Source organism: Colius striatus, chromosome 6 (assembly GCF_028858725.1).
Source record: "Colius striatus isolate bColStr4 chromosome 6, bColStr4.1.hap1, whole genome shotgun sequence".
Taxonomy (NCBI): Eukaryota; Metazoa; Chordata; class Aves; order Coliiformes; family Coliidae; genus Colius; species Colius striatus.
In genome coordinates this window covers 34,152,405-34,179,585 of record NC_084764.1, presented here as the reverse complement: position 1 = coordinate 34,179,585, position 27,181 = coordinate 34,152,405, and the positions used below count along the sequence as shown (strand labels likewise).

Genomic DNA, 27,181 nt, shown 5'->3' with positions numbered 1-27,181 from the left:
AGATGTGAGAGGAAAGGCACACAGCAGTACATCTCTTCCCGCCCTTCTCCTCAGAGCGGCCGCTGGCGCAGCGGCGCGCGGGGCCGCCGCCATTTAAACCATCCGCCCCTACGGCGCGGCCTGCCCCGGCAGCCAATCAGCGGCCGCGCTGAGGTAAACAGCGCTCGGCTGCCGCTCCGAGGGGCTGCGCCGGCTGAGGGCGCCGCGAGGCAGGCCGAGGCAGCGACGGCAACTACACCCACCCTCCCCCCCACCACACACACAAACACTCACGGCTCCTCGGCCCCGCTCCCCCACCCGCCGCCGCCTCACCGCAACGCTTCCCGCACCCCCCTCCACCGCCCGGCATCGCCCCCCCACTCGGCTTCCCTCCACCGCCCGCCCTCACCCCCCGCGCCCTCCGGCCGCCTCCTCCCGCCTTACCACGTATCCCCCCCACACGTAGAGAAAGTTCCCGTCCACTACGGCGCAGTGTCCGCTTCGCTCTTCGGCCACGCAAAACTGCTCCGCGGAGTCTGCCGCCATCTTAGGAGAAGGAGGAAGCAGCTCGCCTGCCTCAGTGTTCGCGTCCCGCCACCGCCTCCTCCGGGAGAGGCTGCGGCTCTTCGCCGGTCGTTCCCCTCAGGCGGACGGGAAGCGAGGAGGGTCCAAAGTGGGGCGTCACCCTCCCCTCAGCGCGGGGCCGCCGCGTGCGGCGTGGCGCTTTGAGGCGGGCGCGGTGCCTGCTGGCGCTGACGGCGGGTCGCGGCCCTCCCGCTGCCGCCGGCTCCCTCGGCGCCGCAGCCGGAGCCGGAGCAGGCCGGGCGCAGGCTGTGAGCGGGACACGGCGGAAGTGGCCGTCTGGATGTGCGTTGCTAGATTTGTCCTTGCACAGCTCCGGGAAGGGGCCCTGACAGTGTGGGTGCAGAGTCCCACCGTGGGGCACGGAACACAGCGGCTGCCCAGCGAGGCATGCTGAACATGGTGGTATGAGGTTTAAGGCCAAATAAACCATGCAAAAGCCCGTGAATTGAAAGCGTAAGAAGAGGGGAAAATAGCACCAAAAATAGGATGCCTATACACAAATCCAACGCAAGAATGGAAGGAAGAGTTGTGTCTCAACATCAAAGCAAAATTGGCTCTCTCTGAAGATGAGACGTTACCCTCCTGCCAGAAAAAGCAGCTATAAAATAGCAGCTGGTATTAATTAAAACAATTGTGTAGGAGTTTAAACTCTTGACCCCAGACAGAAGCATCCTGAAGATAATGTCCTCTAACCTGCAGCTTAGAAGCAGATGGAGAAGCGACATACCATGGTATGGCACAGTACTTCAGAATACCAGAGGTGCTGTGAAGGACCTGTGTATTGGAGCCAGTGCAGAGCTTGAGGTAACTTAACAGACTAAAGCTGATGTTGGGGTTTCAGTGAGTAATTTCCTGTCATGTTCCAAACAGTTTTCATTATTTGAGTGATTTGTGATTCCTGTTATCTCCACCATTATATAGTCTTTCCTTTATGTTGGCCTTCCCTTAAATAGCAGGCTGGGTAAAGCAATAGCCTCTTCCAGCTTTTACACAGTTAGATCAACAATCTGTTGAGTTCCAGCTGAACTGTGAATCGAGCTGGAATGAATGGAATTCAAAATAAAGCTCTTCAGAAATAGTAGTAGAGTAGGACTTGTGAGAAATGAGCATCTTGTAAAAGGACATAGAAAAGCAATTGTAAAGATTTTCTTGTGAAAGTAGGACATATACTTTATCTGTTGGATCTAGGAGGGAAGATGTTAACTGTTCCTGCATTAACTGCTAATATTAAAATGAAGAAATGTAATTATGGTGCACTGAGGTGGTTAAAACACAGGATTAAGCATGTAGAAGAGTTAAGTAAAACATGGGTAACAGGCAAACTCTGTAGACCCATAGGTCTGGTAGAACTACAATATGATATCTCAGCAGCTTAGGAATAGCACGAAGTCAAAAGCCCATGTTTGCCAGTGCAGCAAGGACAGCTGTGAAAATGAGATATTTGTCACGCATGGTGTAACAAAACCATTCAATCAATTCACCTTTAGCATGAGGTAGATATGCTGACTGATCATGAAGTCATCTCTTTGCTCTTGAGCCACATGTGCTGAGAGTGTAGGGTTGTGATCAACAACAAAGCTATGGCAGGTGGTGGAGACGAAGTGCTGGGCATGGCTTCCAGAGCTCATGACAGATGTCTCAGTGGAACAGAAGTCTACAGCTCATGCTGGAATACTTTTATATCCCTAGTGGGAGGCTCCAGGCAACCTAACAGAACCCCAAATACAGCAGGATGCTGTAGGAGTATGCTTTATGTCCCTGATTCGGTCATATCTTAAAATGAGTTTATTTTTAAGTGAGGAGTATATTCCTTCTCAAGGTGTACCTTCCTCTTCAGGTGGAGATATGAATGAGCTGAATGTCAAAATCAAGATGTCTTTAAAGAAGGATAAGCAGTAATCTTAGCAAGTAGAAGAATTTATGTAAGGGTTGGGTTCATAATTTGCATTGATCTGTATGCCTGAAGCAAAAAATTGATATTTTCTGACAAAACAGTTGACCTGTCAAACGGTAGCTTTTTGTCTAAAGACTAGATGTGGCTCTACCCATGAGTTTGCCCCCAGATGAGGAGAAGTGATTTTAAATTATGCAGTTGAGAATGGATGATAGCAAATAGGCTTTTTTTAGTCAGACTTTACACCCCCCCAGTCTTCTGATGAAGAAATTTTCTTTCAGAGTTGCTTTGTGAGCCTTTGGGGAAAAAAAAATAAAAATGAAAAAGGTGTACTTTGAAAGGACTCAGAGTGTTTGAATGAAAAGCAATAATTTTCTGTCAGGAGAGAAGGCAGCTGTTCCCCAAGACCAGAACTGAATGAGGCACAGTGTATTTATTTATCATGCTTGGTATGTTGTAAAAGTTGCTCAGGGCTAAAGGAAAAATTGTGTTCAATCACAGTTTCCTGGTGATGTGTAAAACCAGTCTAGGAGACCGTCATGTGCTTGTTGGCCAAGAGAGAATGGGCTGGAAGGGATCTTTGTTTGACAGTGCTGACACATGAGTAGTGATGAACTGGAGAGTTTACCAGATACTGAACCCTCAGGTAACTGAGAGCTGTCCTAGAAAACCCAGGTAAACAGCTGCTGTCAGCGTGTAAGTGAAAGGGCCGGGGGCCCCAGTGTGCCTTTACTGCTGGGAGAGTCTTACAAAGTGGTGGTTAAAGGCAAGGGAGAGTTAGGAAGGATAGTACAACGAAGCAAACGACTGCAGAACTATACCAGGCTGCTATCAGCCCCAATCCAAGGCTGGTGAGTGTGAGAAGAGACGAAGCAACAAATTAGGAATGAGGCAGAAGTAATCCTAGCCATCTAACAAACTAAAGGTGTCAGTGGGTGAGAACAAGGCTCAGTCACAAGACTGCAAGCGAATGACTCATGGCCAGACATATTTGATGATAATTTTATGGCAGGTAGAACTGAAGCTGGAGAGACTGACTACTGGAGATGCAGTGCAACCTGTAAGAGCCTACAAGGGGAGAAGAGTAGAAGTATTGTGAGCCACATTGCCTGCAGTCAGCGTGTTTGGTGTCCTTAGCATTACCTTGACTTTTTTTTGTTGTGAAATTCACTAAAGCACAACTGTGCCTCATTTCTGGCCGGCGGCACAGCACAAAGCGGTGCCGTTCCCGAGGCGGCCGATGAGGCGGTCATTCCATTCTTCCAGCGGGTCGGAAAACACGAGGCGCCGACACGGCCCCAGGGACCACTCCCGCCTCCCGTGGCACAGAGCAAGGCCGCAGGGACAGCCGGTGCGGCGGGACCGGCCCGCAGCCTCGGCCCGCAGCCTCCGCCCGCCCCGGGGCAGGGCCAGGGCGGCGAGGGCGGCGCCGCGCCGTTTGGCGCCAAACGGCCGCCATGGAGCCGGAGCGGCTGCGGCGCCGCTTGAGCTCCGCGTTCCGGCTGCGCGGGCTCCTGCTGCGGGCGTGAGTAGCGCCGGGAGCGCGGCGGGGCGCGGAGGGACGGCCGGCCCCAGGGCGGGTCGACAGGACAGGCTGCCCGGGCCAGGCTCCAGGCTGGGCCCGGCACCAGCCCGCGGTACCCACGCCGTCCGGGGGGGGGGCTTCTCGTACTTCCTTCAAGTCCCAGGCTGTCGCGTTGTGGTAATGTGGTCGGGGACAGGTCCGAAGCATCGTCTCCTCGGGGGTGTGGTGATGACTTTTCCTCTTCTTCCTCACTCCCACGCTGAGGCCTTCAGAGTCTCTCCCCCACAGCTGTGCTGCTTGCCTGTCCTGTGCTTGCCATCTGTCTTCAGCCATGGCCCGCGCCACTGCTTGGGTTTAGGCAGCATCAAAACCTGTCCTTGGTCTCCCCTCATACCTTCCCTGATGGTGTTGCTAAATGTTTTGTTGGGTTCATCTGCTGTCCCTGACAACTCTAGTATCTCTCCTAAGTTGAACTTGACAGTTCTGTGTTGAACATCCCTTACTAGAGGAAGAAACAGTATTTCCAAAAGAACAATGTATGTTAGAATTCCAAGGTCAAAGAAAAATGATTTCTGGTTGCAGTGGAAGGTGTCATGATTTGTAAGAGTTCCTAGGCTCCATTGCTCGTATTTTGCCTTTCAAGATAGTGTGTTAATATTAGTTCCATTTTGTTTCTGGCGTGGATAGGATGTGATTATTTTGGACGGTGTCTTGGCAATTTCATTAGTGAGCAATCCAAGTTCAGAGTTCTCAGCTCCCACAGTTAAATGAAGTGAGACATTTTGAAGGTCAGGTTGTTAACCAAAGTGCCAGTCGTGATTGCCCGACAGATGACATTAATAAGAAAATTGTTATCTTTAACTATGAGACCACAATCTTAAGGATGAGGGAAGAAATGCATTTCTAATTCTCATGTTATATCAAATTAAAATCATTCCAGTCTCAGAGATGTTGATGAATTGGAGCAGGCCCTGCAGGGCGCTGGTAAGGTAGTCATGTGCTGGAGCTTGTGGTGTGTAAGGGAAGCAGGAAGAGCTCGGTTTGCTCAGTCTGCAGAAAAGGGGGTGAAGACGATCCAGCTGCCTTAACCAGGACATGGAGAAGGAGCCAGTGTGCAGAGAAGGGGTGAGAGGCAGCAAGCACAGATTGCAACAGAAGAAATCCTGCTTGTCCAGTTCTAGTCCCCTCGGTTCAAGAGAGACATTATAAAAATGCAGAAGGTCTAGCAAAGGACCACCAAGAAAATCCAGCTCTGGAGCCCTCAGTAAGAAAGACATGGACCTATTGGAGTGGGTCTAGAGGAGGCTGCAAAAATGATGTGAGGGCTGGAGCCTCTCTCCTATTAAGAGAGACAGAGAGTTGAGCTTGTTCAGCCAGAAAAGAGATGGCTTTGGGGAGACCTTATTGCGGCTTTTCACTACTTAATGGGGGCTTATAAGGAAGATAAGGGCAGACATTTTAGTGAAGCCTGCTGGGATAAGACAAGGGGTAATGGATTTAAAAGAGATTAAGACTAGATGTAAGGAAGAATTTTTTTATGACGAGGGTGGTGAGGTCCTGGCACAGGTTGCCCAGAGAAGTGGTAGTTGCCCCATCCCTGGAAACATTTAAGGTCCAGTTGGATGGGGATCTGGGCAACCTGGTCTAGTGGAAGGTGTCCCTGCCCATAGCAGGAGGGCTGGACTAGACAGCCTTTAAGGTCCCTTCCAACCCAAACCACTCTGTGATTCTATGGTTCTGTGATTAGAGGACTGGAGAACTTGATGTGGAAAAAATCGGAAAGATTTGGGTTGATTGAGCCTTGAGAAGAGAAGGCTCAGGATAATCTAATCTCATTTTTCCTAAAAGGTCGTTATAGAGAAGACCAAGGTATTTTCTTCTGAAGGATGCATAGTGTCAAGACAAGAGGCAATGGACACAAGCTTAAAATAAAATCTTCAGTGTAAGAACGATTAAACTTCGGAGTAGTTTGACTAGAACAGTGGTGGAATCTCCCTCACTGGAAGTACTCAAGACTTGTCTTGATGAGGCCCCAGATAGCATAATCTAAGGCCCTGCTTTCAGTAGAAAGTGGGATCAGATAATCTCCAGAGGTCCTTTCTAATGTGGGCTTTTGTACAGTCCTATGAAAAAGTTGTTCACAAGGAGAGTAGGCACCAGGACAGGGCTGGGAGAGGCTATGAAAACTCCATCCTTGAAGATGTTCAGAATTTGAACAGTGCTGAGAGCAATGTGCCATTAGAGCAAAAGCTGGACCAGGAAACCTCAGGAGCTGCTTCTGACACATATAGTTCTATGCGTGAAGATGAGGTTCTGTGTATCTGCTTATCTGCTTATATTCAGTCCTGATGATTTCTTTTCTTTGACTTAAACTAGTGCAGTATTATGCAGCGCTAATCATTTCTGCTTTTTCGATCACAAGCCATTTAATGATTATGTGCACAACTGCCAAAATTGGCATGGTTTGTTTAAACTGTATTGAATATGAATTGCTGACTTTCTTCATTGGATTTAGGGATGCTCTAAAATATCTTGCTGAAGCTCTTCAGTCCATCAGTGAAGCAGAACTTGACGATGTAATTGAAAATGTCATTGATGCTGTTGAAAAACAGCCTTGTAAGTAAACTTTTTTTTTTCCTTAAGCTTTCTAAGTTTGTCTTGTGCTTATAATGTTCTTTAGACAGAGTTATTAACAGTGTATGCACCAAGCTATCATTCTAGTCTAGCAGATCGATCAAGATAAATGTATTTGTTGACATTTTGTTTTGTTAAAATGTTTTGCAATGTCAGTAAAAGATATGTATGCTGTTGAATAAACTGGCAGCCTGGTACCTCCTGACTTCCAAAAGTAGTGACATTTTTCAACAGCAGTTAATAAAAGCACCTACCTGAATTTATATGGACATCTTTACATCTGAAACTATCGTTTAAAATGTTAAAATAAACAAGGAAATAATGAGAAATTAATTCACTTTTTATTCAGTTGTCCAGGTCCAGAAAAGGGTTAGAATTGTTGACAGCTACAATCTGAAGAGTCTAACTCTGATTGCAAGAGTGGAACAGTTACATTCCTTTGTTCTTAGATCACTGCCCTCTCATCCAAGTGGAGTGAAAGATGCAAGTGCACAATGGTCCAGCATATTCACTTAAACCAGCTGTAGATAGAGTTTAACCATTGACTGGGTGCTCTCTGAAGCAGTGAGGCAGATGCCGATGTTCTTTTATGCCATCCTTACCTCCTGACAGTCACATTAGGTGGAAGGTGCTGATAATAGCTGGGGCACTGTAGCACAGCAGGAGCTGTACCCGCTTGTCAAGTGAAAGTACATCAAATATCATAAATTACTAAGTCCAAAAATGCAATCCAGAAAACTCCTGGAAAAAGCCATGAAAACATGAGAAACTCAAAGAGTTGAGCTTTTGCTGGTAAAGTTCTTGTGACCCATGTGGTTCTGAGTGTGCCTGAAACTCCATCATCTTGGCTTTTTTTATGTCTGGAGAGTACTCCGTGCTTAACTAGGTCAATATGTCCTGAGGTGCACAGATCCAGTGTCTTTGCTTCTGAGCACTGTGAAGGGCATGGGGCACTGGCTCAAAATATTCCTGGCATAGCCTGACAGCACCAAACACAGAAGTAGCAGCACCTTTAGTTAAAGAATATGACTGACAGAGATGGCAATGATGCCTGATGTACATGTGTGTTCATGTGTTACTCCTGAGAACTAGGAAACTTGGGCTCACTTCCAGTTTTTGGCAAAGGAGATTCAAATCCATATAGATATGATCTCAAATAAATACTAGGCCATAGGTGAGTTCAGGAAACCTTACCAGCCTATCCTATTTAAAGCTATCTAAATTAAGAGTGAGCACATGCTTGTTGTAACTGTTTCACTAGAGCACAGACTACAGTAGTTATGACTTTGTATTCTTACAATAGCATGGGACAATAGATATAGCTGATCAATCAGGGAGTAAAAGCAGTTTGAAGAACTGGTCCTTCTTTACCTTGAAGCCTGCTGTTACTATTGAAGTATCCACATTTTTGAACAAAATATGTCCAAGAGGCTCTAGGGCCAATGCAATACATTCAGTCATTGTATTTGCCAACACCAGTCTTTGTCCAGGGCATAATTTTATGCCATAAATTCCAATATTGTCCAGCTAATATCTGTGAGTTGTTTGAGGTTAGGGGTAGAGATGCAATTTAGAATGCTACTCTCTCCTGGGATTCCTACTAGCTCCCTTAGTACACCTCTTGCTCTACTATTCATCGCTGTCTTACAGGAATTGGGATTTTAAGTCCCATGCCCTGAACAGAGAAGAAAAGGGCAGGTTTTCACATACTAGTTTTTGTTCCAGGAGCCCAGCAGTTGGGCCTGGTAATGCTGACTAACTCCTTTTGTGAATCTGTATTGATTGGTCTTCCCTTCAAATTCAGCAAACCATTAGTGTTTAGAAATATTTTTTAATTTCAGTTGTCAGTTTAAATCTATGAAGACAACAATGTGTGTATCTCCAAAATTGTGTTAAATTGTTTGAATAGTTATTTATGACAACAATCTGTGTGACAATGTTCTGGAACAAAATTAATCTCCAGAATATGAAATCTCAGCTGTAAAACATTTGTAGTATATTTGACAGCTTTGCATAAACTATAATTGTCTTGTTTTCCAAGTTTAGGGAATTAACAATGGTGGGCACAGTGTGTGTGTGTGTGTGTGTGTGTAGAGATGTACCCTTCTGGTGAGAAATATGAAGTGATCCATTTGTAAAGTGAAAACAGCATGTGTCATTAGCTTACTGAAAATATGCTTATTTGTGTAACATATTTCTCTGAGAAAACTGAGCTGTTTCTTGGTGAAATATTTGAGACCTTCCTTTCTTAGTTGCTACTTTCCATAGGCTGCAGTTTTAATCCTTTGAAATTTTCTTTTCAGTGTCATCTAATATGATTGAACAATCCACAGTGGAAACAGCTGTCCAAGAATGTAGCCAGGCATCAGACGAAACTATGTATGGTGACACGATTTTATTATTTGAGTTTTATGGGAGTTGGGTTTTGTTCCCTTATTTCTTCTTGGGAAATAAATGTCAGGTATTTTCTGCAGTGCTATACATGCAGTAATTGCTTTGCGCTTTTGTCTTCTTGGTACTGCCTTTGAAGGTTAGTAATGTTCCTAGAAAATATGTTCTCAAGGATAGGCCTCTAGGGGATTCTAATCTAAATATAAGACTGACATTCTGGAAATAAAATGCTATGGTTGTGTGTTACGTGTGATACAGGTTGAATATTAACCAGTAAAATAAACCAAGAGTTAGAATGCAGAGAGAACTTGTTTTATGTGTTCATGTGTTTATTTCCTTTTATCTAGATCAAAATTGTCTAAGGTTATTTTTCTGCCTTTCATAACATTCCTCTTTTCCAAAAGCACTTGGAAAAGTTTTCCTCTCTTGTGTTTGTTTCTGGGTCTTTTTTTGTATGGCTGCTTTTTGAAAACTGTGATTGATTTTCACTCTCTGATAACAAAATGGAAAGCAGTTACGTGAGTTTCTGAGAACTTTGTGATTGTGATGAGTTTCCTTTAGTCTTTATATTGTGTATTGACATCGTAGTGCAAAGCATGAAAGTAAATGCTTTGCTAGGCATGTCAATTAGGTACTGTGATCCCACAGTTTCTCAAGATGACCCAAATTTGGGGTTTGCTTTTCTTGTCGTTGGAACCTTTTTGATGCAGGTGGTTTCAGTGTGACTTTTCTATGTGTTGCTTTATAGTATTGTATTTTTTGCTCTGGAAGTGAAGAGAAATCTGTATGCACAGGTTCTCAGTATAGAGTCCTGAAGGGACTCTACAGATCACCGGACCAGCCCCTTCAACTCTCTTGAATTATGTTGCAGAAAGCTTGAGGACAAAGCTTTGTTAAGAAATGCACTCTGAAACCTAAGGCATCAGTGTTTGGTAGGCAATGATGGTTGCCCTTGTAAGCCTTGGTGAAGGTTCATGGGATAATTTTATCTTCTCTGATGAATTTGATACAGTAAGAGGGAAAGGAGCAGCACCAGAGGAGAGATCATCATGGGATGTATCAACTCGATTAATAGGCTGAAGACTTGTGTGTGTCTGTTGTTTAAACCTATTCACATTAACTGTTCCAAGGCTGTTCTTTTGTCAAAAAAAGATAGCAAGGGATGGTAAGGGAAGGAGATACATCCCTCTCTCATTTCTAAATTAACTTCTAAAGAGTTGCATTTTTTGAATTGGAATCTGCATCAGTATCCAATAGGTCGAGTGCTGCAGGAGAAGTGGTGATAACACAGGGTGACAGTGAGCAAAACCAATGGAATTTCATTCATCATGTTCTGTTACTGTTTGTTTCATTCACTTCAGATAACATTGTAAATGCGTTCTGATTTCAGAGAAAATGTCTTCAACATTATTGGAGCCTTTGATATTCCGCGTTATATTTATAATTCAGAAAGAAAGAAGTTTCTCCCGTAAGTCTTGCATATTTTAAATTTCAAACACTTCTTGTTTTAAGGAAAAAAGCTTCTGTTTCTGTGTGATTAAAAGTCTGTGTTCTAATATTTTCCTTTTGAGTCTGCTCATCTCAAGCCCAAGTGAGAAAATTTCTGCTTCTTAGACTCTAAAGAGCCAGCCAAACTCGATGATAAATGTTGTGTCATAAATAAATGTGCCATTGGGTTTCTCCTAGTCCTGTAGGATGCAGCTGGAATGGGGACCTGTATCTCCCATGGCAGTGTATTCTATACTGCCTGTGACACTACCGTCTCTGAAATTTTGGTATTCATCAGACAGTAAAATGTCCAACTATGTTTATGCCATCTAATGAATAAAAGAGACAGTAAGGCTGTAGTTTTTGTTTTGTTTTGTTTTTCAAGTTTGACTATTTTTTTTAAAAATAAATTTGGTCTGTCTGTTGCATGTATGCATTTCTTAAGATTGGAGCTTGCAGCTCCCTGAAGCCCTGGGGGATTTTTAAGAGGAGCTACAAAAGCTAAAAGAGATAAATTAGAAGGAACTGGTGATCCTGGAGGCTGGAAAAAGGAAGAAGTAATTGAAGGAATTTGTTATAAATATTTTACTAGCTGAAGAATTTACCTTTAACATCAAGCAGCTCAGACTGCTGAGCCAAAAAGAGGCTGTGCTTTCAAAAGCCTTGAAGTGATGTTAGCTCGGGAATGGGTAGTGGTGTTCACTGAAAGGCATTGCAGCCACCTTTGTGTTATATGTAACTCATTTTCTAGCCTTGGTCCATGGTTCTGCCAGTCTAGCAAAATCAGTCTATGTTTTTGCAGTAGGAGTTTTATTCCAGTGCCACTTTCTAGCTTGCCAGGCTAATGGAAGTAGAGAACTTCATGAGTACAATCTGCTAACCAAGAGGAAGAAAATACTCCTGGACACTTGAGTCATGACTGCTTTTTTAGAAAAAGATTTCTGCAGAGTCCTGTTCAGGTGGAAAGAAAAATCTCCAGGACTGTTAGAGGGAAACTTCAAAATCATAGAATCATAGAATGATAGGGGTTGGAAGGGACCTTTAGAGATCATCTAGTCCAACCCCTCTGCCAAAGCAGGTTCACCTAGATCAGGTTGCATAGGAACATGTCCAGGTGGATCTTGAAGACCTCCAAGGGAGGAGCCTCCACAACCCCTCTGGGCAGCCTGTGCCAGGGCTCCCTCACCTCACAGTGAAATAGTTTTTTCTTATGTTAAAGTGGAACTTTTTGTGTTCCAGCTTCATCCCATTACCCCAAATTTATTGCCAGAGCAGAAGCATAGGATCTCTAACAGATATCTTACTTATTGACTAAATAAATTATTCACTTGTCTTATAGCTTTTGCAGACTTCTACAACTTTTAGATCAATAAGTCTTTTTTGTGTGTGTGTCTGTGGAATGTACCTTTTTTGATCTTGATTTTGTTAAACTTCTTGCAGTCTGTCAATGACCAACTTTCCCGTACCAAATTTATTTGGAACTGCCAGAGACAAAGCAGAGTTGTTTCGTGAGCGCTACTCCATCTTACAACAGGTCAGAAGAAGTTTTGCTTTGTTTAATAAAATACACAAACAGCATGATGGTTTTTATATTCTTACAAGTACAACAGTGCTTTGTGTTGAGGTGCTTCTGTGAGTTACTGTTTAAGGAAAATCTGCATAAGAACAAAATCCCAGAATGCCAGTATGGTGGGGGTGGGAAGGGCCCTGCAGATCTCATCCAGCCCAACCTTCTGCTAAAGCAGCTTCCCCTCCTTCAGGGGACACAGGAACGTGTCCAGGTGGGTTTGGAAACCTCCCGAGAAGGAGCCTCCACACCCTCCCTGGGCAGACTGGGCCAGGGCTCCCTCACCTCAGCACCAAAGGAGCTTTTCCTCCTGTTCCAGTGGAACTCTGTGTTCCGGCTTGTGCCCATTACCCCTTGTCCTGCCACTGGCCACCATAGGGTAAAAACTAGCCCCATCCTCCTGACATCCACCTTTTGGGTATTTATCAGCATTGATAAAGTCTCCTCTGAGTCTTCTCCAGGCTGAACAGTCCCAGGTCTCGCAGCCTTTTCTTGTGAGAGAGTTGGGACAAAACAGTGTTCTCGGCTGTCACCATACAGCATGATAGATTTCTATGTTTATGCATTTATATCATAAGGAGGGAGCCATGTATTTTTACATGTCTTTTCCCTCTGTGCTGGCTCTGTGCTACATTTGATTAGCATGTCTTTGCACAAAGTGCTTTTTAAGTTAGTGCAAATCTGAAGCCCAAGGATGCTCTCATTCAGGTTCTCCATGAAGCATTGCAATTCACTTTTGGTTGAGTTCATTTATTCATTTTCTAGATTTCAAAATGCTCAGTGAGAGCCATCATGGTGGCATGTGCATTTTGTCTGGTGAGCAACTACAGGATTCCCTGAGATAACTTGCTCTGCAGTGACAGTAGCTGCAGGTACTGACAGTGGCTCTGACAGGCTGTGTACACACCCAGAGACTCAGCCCCTCAGCACATGCTGTCTGATTATCCCTCAGAACAGGGTCACAACCCTGTTCTTTCCTTCCACTCCCCCCATAAGTTAGGACCCAGCCCCAGGTCACCCTCCTGCTCTCATGCTGCTGCACTCTGCCCTTCCTCTGCCTGCAGCTCAGTGGGAGCAGGGGTGGAATGGGGAGGGAGCTTCTGACCAGACCACTTGGCCATTGCGTTTCAGGTGTCTGCACTGACTGCAGTGGGCTGATCCACGGCACCAGTCCCACTTGGTGCTGGCAGGCACTGTGCGTGTGCACAGCCCTGGCCTGAGGCGTGAGCAAAGTGCCTGGACACAAGCATACAGTGAAAACAAAGCTTTTTTTGCTCCGTATCCTAGAATCATTCTGGTTGGAAAATGCCTTTAAGATCAAGTCTAAGTCGTCCCCTCACCCTGCCCAGCCCACCACTAACCCATAGCCCTCAGCTCCACGGTTGTGCAATAGCTCCAGGGATGGGGACTCCCCCACCTCCCTGGGCAGCCTGGCACAGGGGCTGACAGCCCTCTCAGGGAAAAAGCTCTTCCTCAGCTCCAATCTAAACCTCCCCTGGGGCAACTTGAGGCCATTTCCTCTTGTCCTGTTGTTCAATACTTGGGAGCAGAGACTAACCCCAACCTCACTACAGCTTCCTGTCAGGGAGTTGCAGAGAGTGCTCATGTCTCCCCTCAGCCTCCTCTTCTCCAGGCTGAACACCCCCAGTTCCATCAGACTTGTTCTCCAGCCTCTTCCCCAGCTCCACTGCCTGGCTCTGGACATGCTCCCTCTGGCAGTGGGACGCTTCAGTTCAACACTGAACACAGCACGTGAGCTGCAGCCTCACCAGGGCCCAGCACAGGGGATAGTCCCTGCCCTGGGCCTGCTGCCGACTCTATTTCTAGGCAGCAGAGAAGCACCCAGCTGAACTGCGTGAAGTGCTTGTCCTTTGGACCATGTGGTAGTTGCGTGCGCAGAGTCAGATACCCTGAAGCAGTGACAACTCTCTTGTCTACCAGAGAATTTCCTGCCTCTAGGAGCACATGCACTACAATTTGGGAACCTCTGCCCTGGAAGCCCAGTTAAGCATTAACTGAAGAAGCTTTAGTTCACACAAAGAGTGATCAGAATTAGTGAAACCTGCTGGGCTTGGCACACTCATGCAGAACAGTTGGTTCTTGTGAACATCAGCTGGAGGCGTCCATAGGATATACACCCTGAAGCCTCCTTTTGCCAAACTGTATTGTGCTATTGCGCCTCTTTGCCTGACGGTTTCACACAGACTGTGTGTGGTTTTGTGTTGGATTGTCATACATACTCCTTTCTGACCTTCAGAAAAGTGGAGGTTTGGGTTACTATGTGGGTGAAGGCTGCTGGTAGGAATCACTGCGTGTGTAACATGGGCTGGTAGCAATGGGTTTGTTCCAAGGGGAGGCTTTCAGACAGCATGAAAGACAGTGCAAGAAATGAAAATGTCTACAACACGTTTTCTTCATGCTTTCTGCAGTTTATCTCTTAGCATAGCTTTCTCCTGTTATTAACAAAAGTCCTTACTTGTAATTGGCCCTGCCCTGAAGAGAAACCTGCTCTTTTAGACTCATTACAGACACTTTGATGTTACTTTTGGGAGCTTTGTTTTCCTGTCCAGTATTGTTGGTGATCTATTCCTTAGAAGAAATTCTTGTCAAAAGAACTGATAATGCTCAACAAATTAAATGTTGCTGGGTGAAATAGAGTAAGAGAACTTGAACAGCTCTTTTGTATGGTGGTTGTAGTGTACTAGCTTTTTGACAATGCTTATTTATTTTTAAACTGAATTACTTCAATTTTGGTTTCTTCAGAGGACTCATAGACATGAGTTGTTTACTCCTCCAGCAATTGTTGCTCATCCTGATGACAGCGGGAGCAAATTCCAGGTAAAAAAATATGGGCTTTTTTTCTTGTAAAGGAAACTGTACTTGTGTCACACTTTAATGCACCAATAGTTCTCCAGTGACACCTTAGTTTTACATCCCGTATGAGTAATCAGTGGAAATGAGTTATTAGTCTGTGTGTCAGAAATGTAGTTATTTGGCTTACATCAGGATGATGACCAAAGCACTGAAAAACAATTATGAAGTGTAAGAGAAATATGGCTTCCTGAGGTAGAAAGGCATTAGCTGTTGAACTTGTTACACTTTGTTTCCCTCTTCTTGGAGAAGCACTGAATTCATGAGCACTGAATTGACAAACCTACAGTTGAATAAGGTCATAACTTTAGTCTGTTCTGTTCCCATCTCGGCTTTCTCATATGAAATGCTTTCACTATATAGTTATTTTTTTAAAATATGAATATATGTGTGGATGTGTCACTGGGGATACCAAAGAACAGCTGTTGCTTTGCTCAGCTTCCCTGCTTTTCTCCCTCTTCAAAGCATGCCATCATTTAGAACAAAGCAACTGATCTTAGCTGAGTCGAGCCTCTGTCTCCCATCCAGCCTATGTAGGCATCTTTCTCCCTTGACTGCTTCCTACCTTCCCTGTCAGCAGTGGCAAAGGCATTGCTTATGTTGTTGCTGTAGGAGGATTGTCTCAACTGCAGCTTGACAGACCAAACTAAATTTGCCCAGAAGCCACAGACAGCAGCAGTCACCTGTGCTGCTCTGGAGTGTTCTCTGTCACCCATCTAATGTGCCTCGATAGAAGAAGTTAGTGTTAATGTATAGGTGCAGGCTGGCCCCATGGGTCAGATTAAGTCCTGCTGAGAAGCCAGTGACTACAATTGACATTCTTAGCCAAGAGCAGAAATTACCACTTGTTTTTTTCAGTTTTAATCCAGATGTAAGCAAAATAATCCCAATAGATATATAGTTGATCAGCATTTCTTTGTGCTAGGAGCCATTATTGGAAATCTCTTTCTAAACTGTGCTACATTTGACATTCTGAAGTGTGTCCCTGTTCTTTCTAACAAGCCTTTGTTCTCTCATAACTCACTGTGTTTTTATGTAAAAACATGTGCCATGTGGTGCTTGGTATTGCTTGCTTAGGACTAGATACATAGAGAGTTTGATTTAATTCTCATGTGATTCTTTGCCTTTGGTTCCAGCTTAAAACAATAGAAACTCTATTGGGCAATACAGCTAAAGTGGGAGAAGTGATTGTGCTTGGGATGATAACTCAGCTTAAGGAGGTATGTTGCTTTTTATTGAGGAGCATCTAGGTCACCATTCATTCAGTGTTTGAATATACTAGAAAATGAGAAGACTTAAGTAACTCACCACTTTATCCTGTCGTATAAGTCAGTGGCAGAACTTCCATCAACGTCAGTGATGTTGGAAGAGACTTTTCCAAAAGCAGTTGGTGCTGCTGTGGGAGGGAGAATGTCTTTGTCTTTTCACTACACAATTTTGTAATGCTTTATTTCAGCAACACCAGAACCAGTTGCAATTTTTAGGCATGCTCCTTCTTGAAATGCTGTAGCTTCCAGTGACTGTGTTTGAACTTGCCATTACATTGGGCTGAGACTGTAGGGGAGGAGTGTGCCAGGAAGCCAACTGCAGCAGCTCAAAGGGAAGGTGCTGAGATACATTTACCTTACACTACATTGTTTTCAGTTCTGTCAATGTGTTCTAAGCTTACAATATTAAAAACTGCTAAATTATTTCTTAAATGCTGACTGACAGATGTTTCTGGTTGAAGCATTTATGTGTTTAGATATATTTTGCTGTATTAATTAATTCTGGTTTTTAGGGGAAATTTTTCCTAGAAGACCCTACAGGAGTTGTCCAGCTGGACCTTAGTAAAGCCATATCCTTTTTCTGTGATGTAAGAGTTTAAGAAATTTCACTGTAGACGTGGAGAGTTCTGCATTTTTATAATAAATCAATACTGACCATTACAAATTACATATTGAGACTTGCAGCACTTTTTCCTTCTTTTCAAATTACTTGATTGCTGCAGCTCATGCCCTTTCACAGCAACTGCTAGGACAAGGTTAGTATTCCTCCTAGTGGAAACAGAGCCTATTCCTGGTCATGGGCTGTTAATGAACTTACCTGCCTAGCTGCCAGGTAATTGCCTGGCTCTTAAGGCACCCTGTGAGTTTAGTAGTGTCCAAATGTATTTCGCTAGCTGGAAAGCAAACTTTGGCAAAAGAACTAGTTAAAGAGTCTTGATCTAAATATGTATGTATTTCTTAACCTTTCTGCACCAGTTCCATAGTGGTTTATATACTGAATCATGCTTTGTTTTGGCAGAAGGTAAAGCAGACTATTTTTCTTAGCTTCTAATAAGTTATTCTGTTAATGTCTGTTGCTGCAGTTACAAATCTGCCAGATGTGGCTGAACAGACAAGTCTCATGTTGATGAGGCTTGACTGTAAGCTAAGTTTGTGACTCAGGTTTTTGGCCATAAATCTTTCCTGTTACCTTGTGGTCTCTGAAGGCAGAGAACAGAACTCTGTGAAATCTGTGGGTTTCAGTGATGCCGGTGGGACGTGAGCATCTGTAGAAGCTTTGAGGATTTGCCTTAGTTAGCCTGGCTCCGACATGCTTGGAGGAGATATGACTAGATTACAAAGACAGACTAGAATAACCAAACAGTATGATTTAACAATGTGAACATGCTGCTTTTTGTTGGCAAAGCTTTGCTCCTTCAGAGGTTTAATGAGTATTCTCATTAAGATGATGTGAGGGCTTGCAGTTTTGGAGCCTTGTTTCACCAAATTAATGGACATTTCTCCTTGTAGAATATTGCCCTCTGCAATACACATAATTCCTGTCTTTCATTCTAGTAATGTATTTTATGTTTAAAATTTATAAAGTAAGTCAGAGTTAGGAGCACAAATGATAGTCAGGGCAAGTGTCACCCTATTTGTTCTCTTCTTCTAAGAGGTGAGACAGTTCTTGAGAAAGGATGTAGTTTGATGGAGACTCTTCTGGGGCAGGGCCAGAAAAATCGATTCCTGTTCCCCTTGCATTCTTACTCAGTTTGGTTGAGAAGGTTGTTTATGTAGCTGTGCAGCAAATCCATTCAAAGAAGTGTCTGGGATAAAAAAAGGGTTGATTTCTTGCTTAGCCTGTTTTTCAGACAGATAGTTCCCTGGTCTGGTTCACCACTAAACACTATCACAAGAGACGGACTGATGGAGGCTGGGACTAGCTAATGCAGTACAGCTGCCAACTATCTGACTAATGTCTAGGACGTGATGTTGTTAGAAAAACTAAAGGTTATTTTGTTGTTCAAAAATCTCTTAGGTTGGTATGAAGATGAAGTTTTTCATGTGAATGCTTTTGGATTTCCGCCTACTGAGCCTTCTGCTACCACTCGGTACGAAACTGACTTTCAGCAGCTTCACTCCATTTTTTGTTAGGGGTTTCTAAGTGCATTATTATTTGACCATTTCTGTGACATGAAAGTATGCTATTCTTCCCCCTACCCAAATGCTTCTAAATAAATACAGTGTTAAGGAAACAACTTCTGGGTCTTGCTGGTCTGCTTAGACCAGTACTAAAGCCCATGGTGTTCGCAGAAGAACCCTTCCAAAGGCTGTTGGAATTACATATTAATCTACATATTAACAACAGTTGGGATCTAAGCCCTTCTCAATTGCAAATCCACATAACTTCCTTACATGGGAGTAAGAAATTCCTTGTTGCTTAAAGAATAGGTTTAGAAAAGAACATAGGGTAAATATTACTCTGAGATGATCTGCTAAGTTACGGCAGAGCAGAGCTCATGCTTTATGTCTAGGTGACTGCCATTTCTATTCCTTCGTTTCTCCATGAATTATTAAGTTATTGAGCTACCAATAATAAGTTTAAAATGGTTTAAGTGAGTCTTAATCAAAAGTACTAACGATTTAGGAAGAAAACAGAATTAACTTCAGTATTTTGATGATGTAGAGCCTTCTATGGGAATATAAACTTCTTTGGAGGGCCATCTTCAGCTTCAGTGAAGGCTTCTGCAAAACTAAAGCAGCTGGAGGATGAAAATGAAGATGCCATGTTTGTGTTTCTTTCTGATGTATGGCTGGATCAAGCAGAAGTACTGGAAAAGCTTCACACAATGTTTTCAGGTAGGTGAGAACTGCTTTGACTCTGAGCCTTGTTTTGGAGAGTTTTTACCATTTCCCTTAGCAGCCTTGATGGGTGGAGCTGATGAGTGCAGCAAGGCAGCCTGATGACTAGTAGGTCCTCAGTCCTCAGCTGTGGTTGTGTGCCCTCCTTGGCATGGCCAAGTCTGACTCAGTGGTGAGCTCATTCAGGGAATACCTGAGCAGAAAACTAATTGTCTTTGTTGGAGAATCAGTTCTATGCTGGTTTAGCTTTGTGAGCTCTTCATCACGGGGTTACTCACGTAAGCATCCCCGTCAGGCAGGGGAAGCTGGACAGTGTACAACTGACAGCAAGACAGTGGCTTATGTGCCTTTGTTCAGAAACAGGCTTTTAAACAAAAAAAACAGGCAACAATTTTGAAGAGTCTCCTATTCCTGTATTGTGCCTTTTTTTGAATTTCCATGTTGAGAAAGCTTGAATGTGCCCAACTGTTGCTTTTTTTTTTGTAGGATCCCACTGAACTCAAACCCAAAGCCAGTGAAGTCTCATTCTAATTGTAGTGACAGCTATTTGCATTTCATGGTTGCTATTATATTTCTTTTGGATCTTTCACTAACAGTTTTAAACATTGGATTGTATTCTGTATTTGCAAGCTGACACTTCCTTTTCATAAATCACTTAGTACTAATATTGTTTTGGACAGCAGCCATTTTATGTGCTGTGACAAGAATGTTTCCCTTGCTCAGGAAAGTTCTTCCTAGGCTTAGTTTAAAGAAAGCTTCTTATTTCATGGGAGATCAGCAGTCCCTTAAATGCTTTCTGGTTCTACCAATGAAAAAATGTCAGTTACTCCTAAAAAATGAACTGTTTCTTCCACACGTCATTACATTAGTAATGTTGACAACATTTGGATGGCAAGCATCAGTGAGATCTGTGAATTGCTTCTTTGTATCCCAAAGCAGTTTTGGAACAGCTTGTCCTATCTCTCTTAGGTGGAATGCAAGTGTGAGAGGGTGGCTGCTTTAAAAATAAGCAACATAAAATGAAGGGTGGGAAACTACTACTCACCTAAGGAAAACTGGACACAAATTACCACACTCATCCAGAAGTTAGAAACCAGCTCACTATCTTGATCAAAGTTTGCAAGAGCCGTGAAGCAAACTGAACTTGACCTAAGATTGCATATGCTGAAGTAATAAAGGAACTTTGGTCAGTGAGGTTAATACAGTGAACTCAGCTGGCAAAGATGCATACATTGCATTTGCTAGTTTGAGACATTTTTTCAATAGGCAAGTAATAAGCTTCATAATTATAAACTAAAAATAAAAGCTGAGTGGAAGGAAAGGTTGTAAGGTGCAAGAAGCAAGGAGCAAGGAAAAAACATCGATGAGCCATCTGCTATAAACTATTCTGTCCTGTTTACCATCTAGATTGAAAAATAGTGAAGTAAATGCAGGTCTGGTACTGCATGTTAAGAAAATGGAGACTAGCCTGGAATGTGAGATGAATGCCTGAGTAGATTTTTATTTTAGGGATGGGAATCATGTTTCTTTTTTCTGTCTTTGCTACGAAGCATGTGGGTTTGGGTGATTGGTGGTACCATCTGAAAATACTCAGGTAGTTCTAGTCACTGTTACTTTATAATGCCAAAGAGTGAATTACATGCTGGTAGAGGCCTTGAATTGGAGTGATGCCTGGAGGTTAATAATAATCTATTGCTACCTACTTGCTGTCTTTCTCTTTAAGGAAAGTGTGTGTTTTTAAATTGTGTTAGTTATTAAAATTGCACTTTGTGTACTTCTGTGACTGGGTCAGTAGTTAGTAGCATACACACAAACAGTGGTGTTGGAACAGGGTCTGTAAGTAACAGAGGGCTCCCTTCAAGTGATATCTGTACATTGTCGTCATCCTTTTGAAGCTAACAAAAGCTTGTATGAAGAAAATCATTCAGATGTATTAACAGCAGCAAAGCTTGAAGTACTGTTCAGTTTCTGCCTTTTATCAAATGAATGGAGACTGAATGCTGAGAGATCCTGAAGGGAAGGGATGTATTCACAGACACTCTGTTTTCCCAGGTTATTCCTCTGCGCCTCCAACCTGCTTTTTCTTCTGTGGCAATTTTTCATCTGCACCATATGGAAAAAATCAAATTCAGTCACTGAAAGGTAGGGAAGCCTGTGTATACAGTCAGACATGTGTCTTAAATGAAAATTAAATTAAATTAAGAATGCAAAAAGAAATCCTTATTTTCTGACACATTCTCCAATGTACTAAACTATAGGGATGATTCATGTAATGTGTATTTAATGTCTAACCAGGTGTTGTATCATAGATTTCTTTTTTTCCTGGCTCTAGGTTCTTTGAAGGCTCTTGCAGATATTATATGTGAATATCCCAGCATTCATAAAAGGTACACAGCAAAGTGCTATAAAAAGGGACAATTGTTTGTTTTGTGAAACCTTTGTTTTCACTGCTTTAAGAAACTCACAGATACCATGTTTTCTTATTACTGTCAGCCAGCTATGATCAGATAGCAAGCTGGTCTTGTAACAGTCTTGTTTTGAGAGCAGTGCAATGTTTTGATTTGATTGAAAATAGCATGTTCATGGAAACTGCTGCTGAGTGAGCGAAGGTGAAACTGCCTCTTCCTGGATCATTTTCCACATGGCTTAAACATGGCCCATGATTTCCCAAAAGTCCTGTTTGGGTGAGCCCTTTTCCAGTGGAGTTTCCTTGAAATAAGCAGGGTTCTGCCCAAGCAATGCTGCTTTATAAACTAATGTTGAAGGCTTGATGCTGCTACAAGCACCTACAGGCCTTCTGTACCAGAATCTCATTTGAAACACTGACTGCTGTCTACATGGAAGCATCTCATTTCCATCTTTTCCATTCTTGCACACATGGTTCTCCACAGCTGCTAGTTTTAGAACTAACCAAAGCAACACAATCCTGGAATCTGGTTTTTATACTCTCTTGAATGCCTGCTCTGTCGGAGCCCCATTCCAGGCCTGGAGAACTAAATCTCTTCTACAGAGATCTGAATATATGGAAGGAAAGTAAAACAGGGAAGCAGACAGGATTATTCTTTCTGGCTTCTAATCTTTGAATTTCTAACAGTAGCCTCTAAGGAGAGCTAGTTCCTGGAATGGACCCTAGAAGCAGGAATGGCCAGAGCCTGTGGCTCTTGAGCTCTCTGTGGGATGTAAGCAAGCGTATCTCCTGTACTGATGTTCTGTCTTGTGTCCCGGAGAGGCTCCCTTGGTGTCTGCTAATGAATGATCCTGGTCCCTGAATGGGATCTTGGACCCCATGACTGCCAAATCCTAAGCTATATACCTGGTCTGTCCCCCTTCCCACAGCCAATCCTGCTCCATGATGAAGTTTTTAATAAGGAATAAGGAATGGATATGTATCTTGAATAAGGAATGGATATGTATCTTACGTCTTCAGTGTGATTTATGTGGTTTTTAAGGTCAGGAAGAGATGTCATCTCTGCCTCAGAACAGGCTATTTGCTTGCGTCTTGGTGTAATGGCTGTATGTAACCAATGTCTAGATAACTCTGGGATCATATTGTGTGAAAGTGATTGATATGTTGAACCTTTTACAGTAGTCGATTTGTGTTTGTTCCCGGCCCTGAAGACCCTGGTCCTGGTTCTATTTTACCAAGGTCAGCTTGCTTCGTTTTCTCAAATTCTTGAACTTGGAGTTAAATTGTTAAAGGAGGTAAAGGGTCTTTGCTGAGACATCTGTTGCTATTTATTTTAGACCTCCCCTAGCTGAAAATATTACTGAGGAATTCAGACAGCTGGTGCCATTTTCAGTTTTCACCACAAATCCTTGCAGGTAACAGTGTACTGTGATTTTTTTTTCCCCTTTCCTTTCTTTTTCCCTTTTCTAAACTGAATGACTAATTTACGTGCAGATGTAATATTCAAACATGAAAACTTTTGCAAAACATCGTCTCAGGTTTTTTTCAGATGATTAGAATTCCTCACTTGCATTAAATGTAACTAGTTTAAAATATGTTAATTCAAAAATGAAGTGATGAAAGGAATTTGTGCTAAAAGTTTGAGTATCAAAAGCATCATTTTTTTTCTGAATCTGGAGAGACTGAAGGGAAGAGAGGGAAGTATTATTTAATTGAAATATGCTTTTTCATTTTGCTGAGTGTAGAGGGAGATCAACTTTATAATTGCTATGTCCCCCTGCTCCAATTCCTCTTTCCTTTGTTTCTTTGTAGTCTGCAGACATGGGCAGTTTGTTGCAATCTCTTGATTCCACTTCCCATTAGTCCTACCCAAATTTCTGATTTGACATACATATACAATAGTGGATTGTTTCAAGCTTAATGCTTGTTCTAACTGTTTCTAACAAAATTAGTTGGGGAGAGGTGGGTGTTGGTCTCTTCTCTCCAGAAATGAGTAATAGGACAAGAGGAAATGGCCTCAAGTTTCACCAGTGGAAGTTTAGATTGGAGCTGAGGAGAATTTTTTCCCTGAGAGGGTTGTCAGCCCCTGTGCCAGGCTGCCCAGGGAGGTGGGGGAGTCCCCATCCCTGGAGCTATTGCAAAGCTGTGGAGCTGAGGTGCTGAGGGCCATGGGTTAGTGGTGGGCTGGGCAGGGTGTGGGGAGGGGTTGGACTTAAGAAGCTTAAAGAGCTTTCCCAACCGAAACGATTCTATGATTCTCTAATGCAGCTCCCTACCTTTTAGTTTCATCTCAATTTATTTAACTTCATTAATGTTTTCTGTTTAGGATTCAGTATTGCACCCAAGAAATAATTATCTTTCGTGAAGATTTGGTAAACAAAATGTGCAGAAACTGTGTCCGCTTCCCTACCAGCAACATGGACATTCCCAGCCACGTGAGTTGCATCCCGCACTGCTAGCTAACATCTCCTTGCCTTCTTTTCTAATCAGCATGTTTGCATTTCGGGGGCTCTGATCTCCATTCTCATGACACATTGCAAGAGTGACATGGAGGATTGTAAGAGGGATCTATACATTTAGTATTATCACCTTCATTTCCACCTTGACAGTAAAATAACTGGAACCATGATCCTGATGCATGGCATTGAGTCATTCCGACTGTCCCACTGCAGGTGCCCTTGAAGGCAGAACTCTGTAGCAGCTGACTCGTGGTGTATGTGCACCAGCAACAAATGTCGGACCAAGAAATATCGATTTCTAAAGGCAAAGTTTAATACAAGTTACCTTTTTTTTTTAAAGGTGTGATCAATTAACCAATGACATTTGCAGTAAAGCAGCATGTCACTTTCCCAAAAGGTCATCTGTTTCTTCTGACTTCTCACTTGAAGGCTTAATCCTGCTTCTGATACATCACCACAGCGCTCCGAGTTATGATTCCAGTTAATGAATGCACAGCAGGAGTTGATGGCACTTACTGATATAATTGAAGAGAACAATCCAGGCAGTACTGGCTCATTGCAGTGATGGATGGAGTCTGTTTATTTTACAGAGGTTTTATTTGTTTGTTTGACTCAAGAAACTTTTTAGCCCTTTCTTTCTTTGCTCCATCCTGACAGACCTCAGTTTCTCTGTGAACAGAGGGAAGCCACCGTGAACACTGATGCCCTTGGGTTTGGTGTGCATGTTTGTATACACAGGTTGTCCAGTATGCTGTGAGTCAGCACTTCCCTGCACTCTTTCTCATGCTTGGAAAGAAAGGAATCATGAAGGAAATGTAAATTATGTATTGCAGCACTTTCTGCAGATAAAAGAGTATTGGGTTGCTTTTGCCTACTTCACTTTTTCTCTGCCTTTTCTTTCTGTCACTAGCATTTTTAATTCATCCATCAGTGTAAAAAGATGAATGAGAGAGGGAAATTTTGTTACTAACATTAGATTGGATTACTAGTGTCTTTAGGTCTTGTAGAGTGTTAGTGGAATAACTGGGCTGATGCTTAGTACATCATTTTCTTTCAAGAACGGACCCTTCCACTGAATCGTTGCATTTTGACCCTTCATGAAAAACAAAGCCTAATGGCAGCTACATGATTGGTTAGAGATGTTAAAAGCTTCCAAGTGGCTTGAGGAGAGAGAGTCTCAGGAGCCAAAGTACTCCGGCTGGAACTTGCCAGATGAAAAAGAGAATTTCAGGTGGCAGATGGTGTCTGGAGCAGGGCAACTCCCACAATAAAGGAATCAAAATCAAAAACAAAAGGCCACAAAATGAAAGTTACGGCAATGTTGGTGCTTCCTGGGTTGTAAGAACAGGTAAGCAGATTCTCTCTGTTGGAGAATCTGATTGATGAAGTGGTTTGGACATCTTCAAATATTGGCTGATGAGCTTTAGAAAAAGACTTCTGTGTATTAAAAAACCCACCACAACACCACAAACAAACCAGCAGCTGACTGTTGTAGGGGAGTTGCTGCTTTACCCTAGAAATCAGTAGTAGCCAGAGGGAGTGAGAAACACAAAAACCTGTTTCCATGTTCAAAGCTTCTTTATTAATGGGGCATTTGCAGCTGCACAAAAGAGTCAAGACTTGTAGAAACTGTCTCCAACTATTTGTGTTTCTCTTGCAGTTTGTAAAGACTATATTATCCCAGGGCCACCTGACGCCGCTCCCACTGTATGTCAGCCCTGTGTACTGGGCCTACGACTACTCCCTGAGGGTTTACCCCGTGCCAGATATGCTTGTCATCGCAGATAAATACGACCCATTCACTGTCACCAACACTGACTGTCTTTGCATCAATCCAGTAAGGCTTCCTTATGCTTTAAGGGGACATGGGCACCACTGAAGCGTGTCTCTTACTCAACAGTATTTCCCTTACACAAGTGTGTCTTTACAGGGTTCATTCCCAAGAAGTGGATTTTCCTTCAAGGTGTTCTACCCCTCCAACAAGACAGTTGAAGACAGGTAAATATATTCACAGGAAGTATCTTCTTTGCTAACTTTGTAATTATCAGGAGGAACACAGAAAATCAGTTATGTAAAGGGAATAGTCTAGCAGTTGAATGTAGATTTATGCTTCATACTTAGGCAGTGTGAGAAATCCAAATGCCTAGAACTAAAATACCCAAATTTACAAATTAAAGAACAATGATGAGAAGCCTGATCCAAAAGTAAAAGGAAAGACAGACTGTACTTATGTGCTTGTCAATAATTGAGAACCAATGTGGAAACAGACTCGTTTCTGGAGATGATGCTTGTTACATAGGTGAATTATACTTAGGAACAATTATTGGTTTCATGTTTCATCATCAAGCCCGGAAGCCACTTTCATGCTTTGATTTAATGTATTTTAAATCTGTACTTACTTATTCCAACTCTGGCCATCCAGTGACTAGAAGAAAGGCCATCTGCAACACCAAAAAGGATCAGGCAGTGTTAAAAGGCTTTAAATCGTTTAAAACATTGAGTCTTTCATAAATCAAGAAATAGAAAAAAGCATGTTATTTATTGTGAAGTATCTTTTTAAAAACTAAATATTGATTTTGTTTGGTATTTTCAGCAAGCTTCAGGGTCTCTGAATTTCTGCGAGGCTGCAAAAAGGGAGGAAGCCTCTGTAATGCCAACTGTAGTGTTCATTTGAGATGGATTGATTTTTATGATGTATTACAGACTTTATAATAAATGTAAAAGCCAAAAATGGTGTCTTTTGTACACAGACTTTTACAGAGAAAATGGTGGTGTTAGATGAAATGTAGTCACCATGAAGATTGATAGGCTAAGCATAATAAAGAAGATAACTGGAGGAACCAGGAAACACCAACCAGGAAAGATCTTTTAAAGGGGAGAACTTTGTCCTTTTACCACACTGAGTTGAACTGATAGTTGTAGTTATCTACAGGAAGGACTGGAAATGGGGGCTAGGACAGGAAGGGTAGAGAAGATGGTGATGATGTGTACTGGTGGCAGTACACATTCTGCAGATAGCATGACACAGGAAGGGAAGGGAAATGTAAGAGGAACAGGGACATGGTCCTTTGAAACTTCTGAAGAAGGTGGGGAGTAGGAATTCTTGCTGAAGAAGTAATCAGGAAAATGGGAAACAGCTGAGACCTGGCAGCACTAACTTCTGCATCAGCAGTTGATTTGGGTTACAGCAGAGAGCAGCCTGTCAGCACATGAACCCACTCCCTTTTTGATAGAACTAAGCAAAGGCCTGCTGCAATCACTTGTGGGCATTG

The 27,181-nt window shown here is 43.0% G+C and overlaps 2 protein-coding genes across 3 annotated transcripts in view; one reads left to right on the top strand and one right to left on the bottom strand.

Annotated features, from left to right (window-relative positions):
- Positions 1 to 785, bottom strand: part of KLHDC1 (kelch domain containing 1) — a 30,593-nt gene extending 29,808 nt beyond the window's left edge. Inside the window, exon 1 of the mRNA XM_061998853.1 lies at positions 424 to 785. Coding sequence (XP_061854837.1) covers positions 424 to 525 — 102 coding nt within the window. The 5' untranslated portion in view covers positions 526 to 785. The remainder of the gene's footprint in view (positions 1 to 423) is intronic.
- Positions 667 to 26,640, top strand: POLE2 (DNA polymerase epsilon 2, accessory subunit). 2 transcript variants are annotated; one of them, XM_061998852.1, is made up of 19 exons: positions 667 to 1,368; positions 6,499 to 6,599; positions 8,921 to 8,996; positions 10,399 to 10,476; positions 11,937 to 12,030; positions 14,827 to 14,901; positions 16,071 to 16,154; positions 16,715 to 16,771; positions 17,175 to 17,223; positions 18,220 to 18,292; positions 18,868 to 19,040; positions 21,096 to 21,185; positions 21,376 to 21,430; positions 22,630 to 22,689; positions 22,788 to 22,865; positions 23,777 to 23,885; positions 25,570 to 25,746; positions 25,840 to 25,907; positions 26,503 to 26,640. In XM_061998852.1, the coding sequence occupies exons 3-19, from the start codon at positions 8,932 to 8,934 to the stop codon at positions 26,519 to 26,521; spliced, it is 1,404 nt and encodes a 467-aa protein (XP_061854836.1). In that variant the 5' UTR covers positions 667 to 1,368; positions 6,499 to 6,599; positions 8,921 to 8,931; the 3' UTR covers positions 26,522 to 26,640. The 2 variants fall into 2 exon arrangements, with proteins under 2 accessions (XP_061854836.1, XP_061854835.1); XM_061998851.1 differs by lacking the exon at positions 667 to 1,368 and adding an exon at positions 3,902 to 3,983.
- The last annotated feature ends 541 nt before the right edge of the window (positions 26,641 to 27,181 follow it).

Bases quoted from the DNA above. Each gene is read 5' to 3' on its own strand.
- POLE2 (XM_061998851.1), top strand. From the start codon at position 3,916: ATGGAGCCGGAGCGGCTGCGGCGCCGCTTGAGCTCCGCGTTCCGGCTG. The intron at 14,902-16,070 runs GTAAAAAAATAT...CTTTGGTTCCAG, and splicing joins ACAGCGGGAGCAAATTCCAG to CTTAAAACAATAGAAACTCT. The intron at 21,431-22,629 runs GTACACAGCAAA...AACCTTTTACAG, and splicing joins TATCCCAGCATTCATAAAAG to TAGTCGATTTGTGTTTGTTC.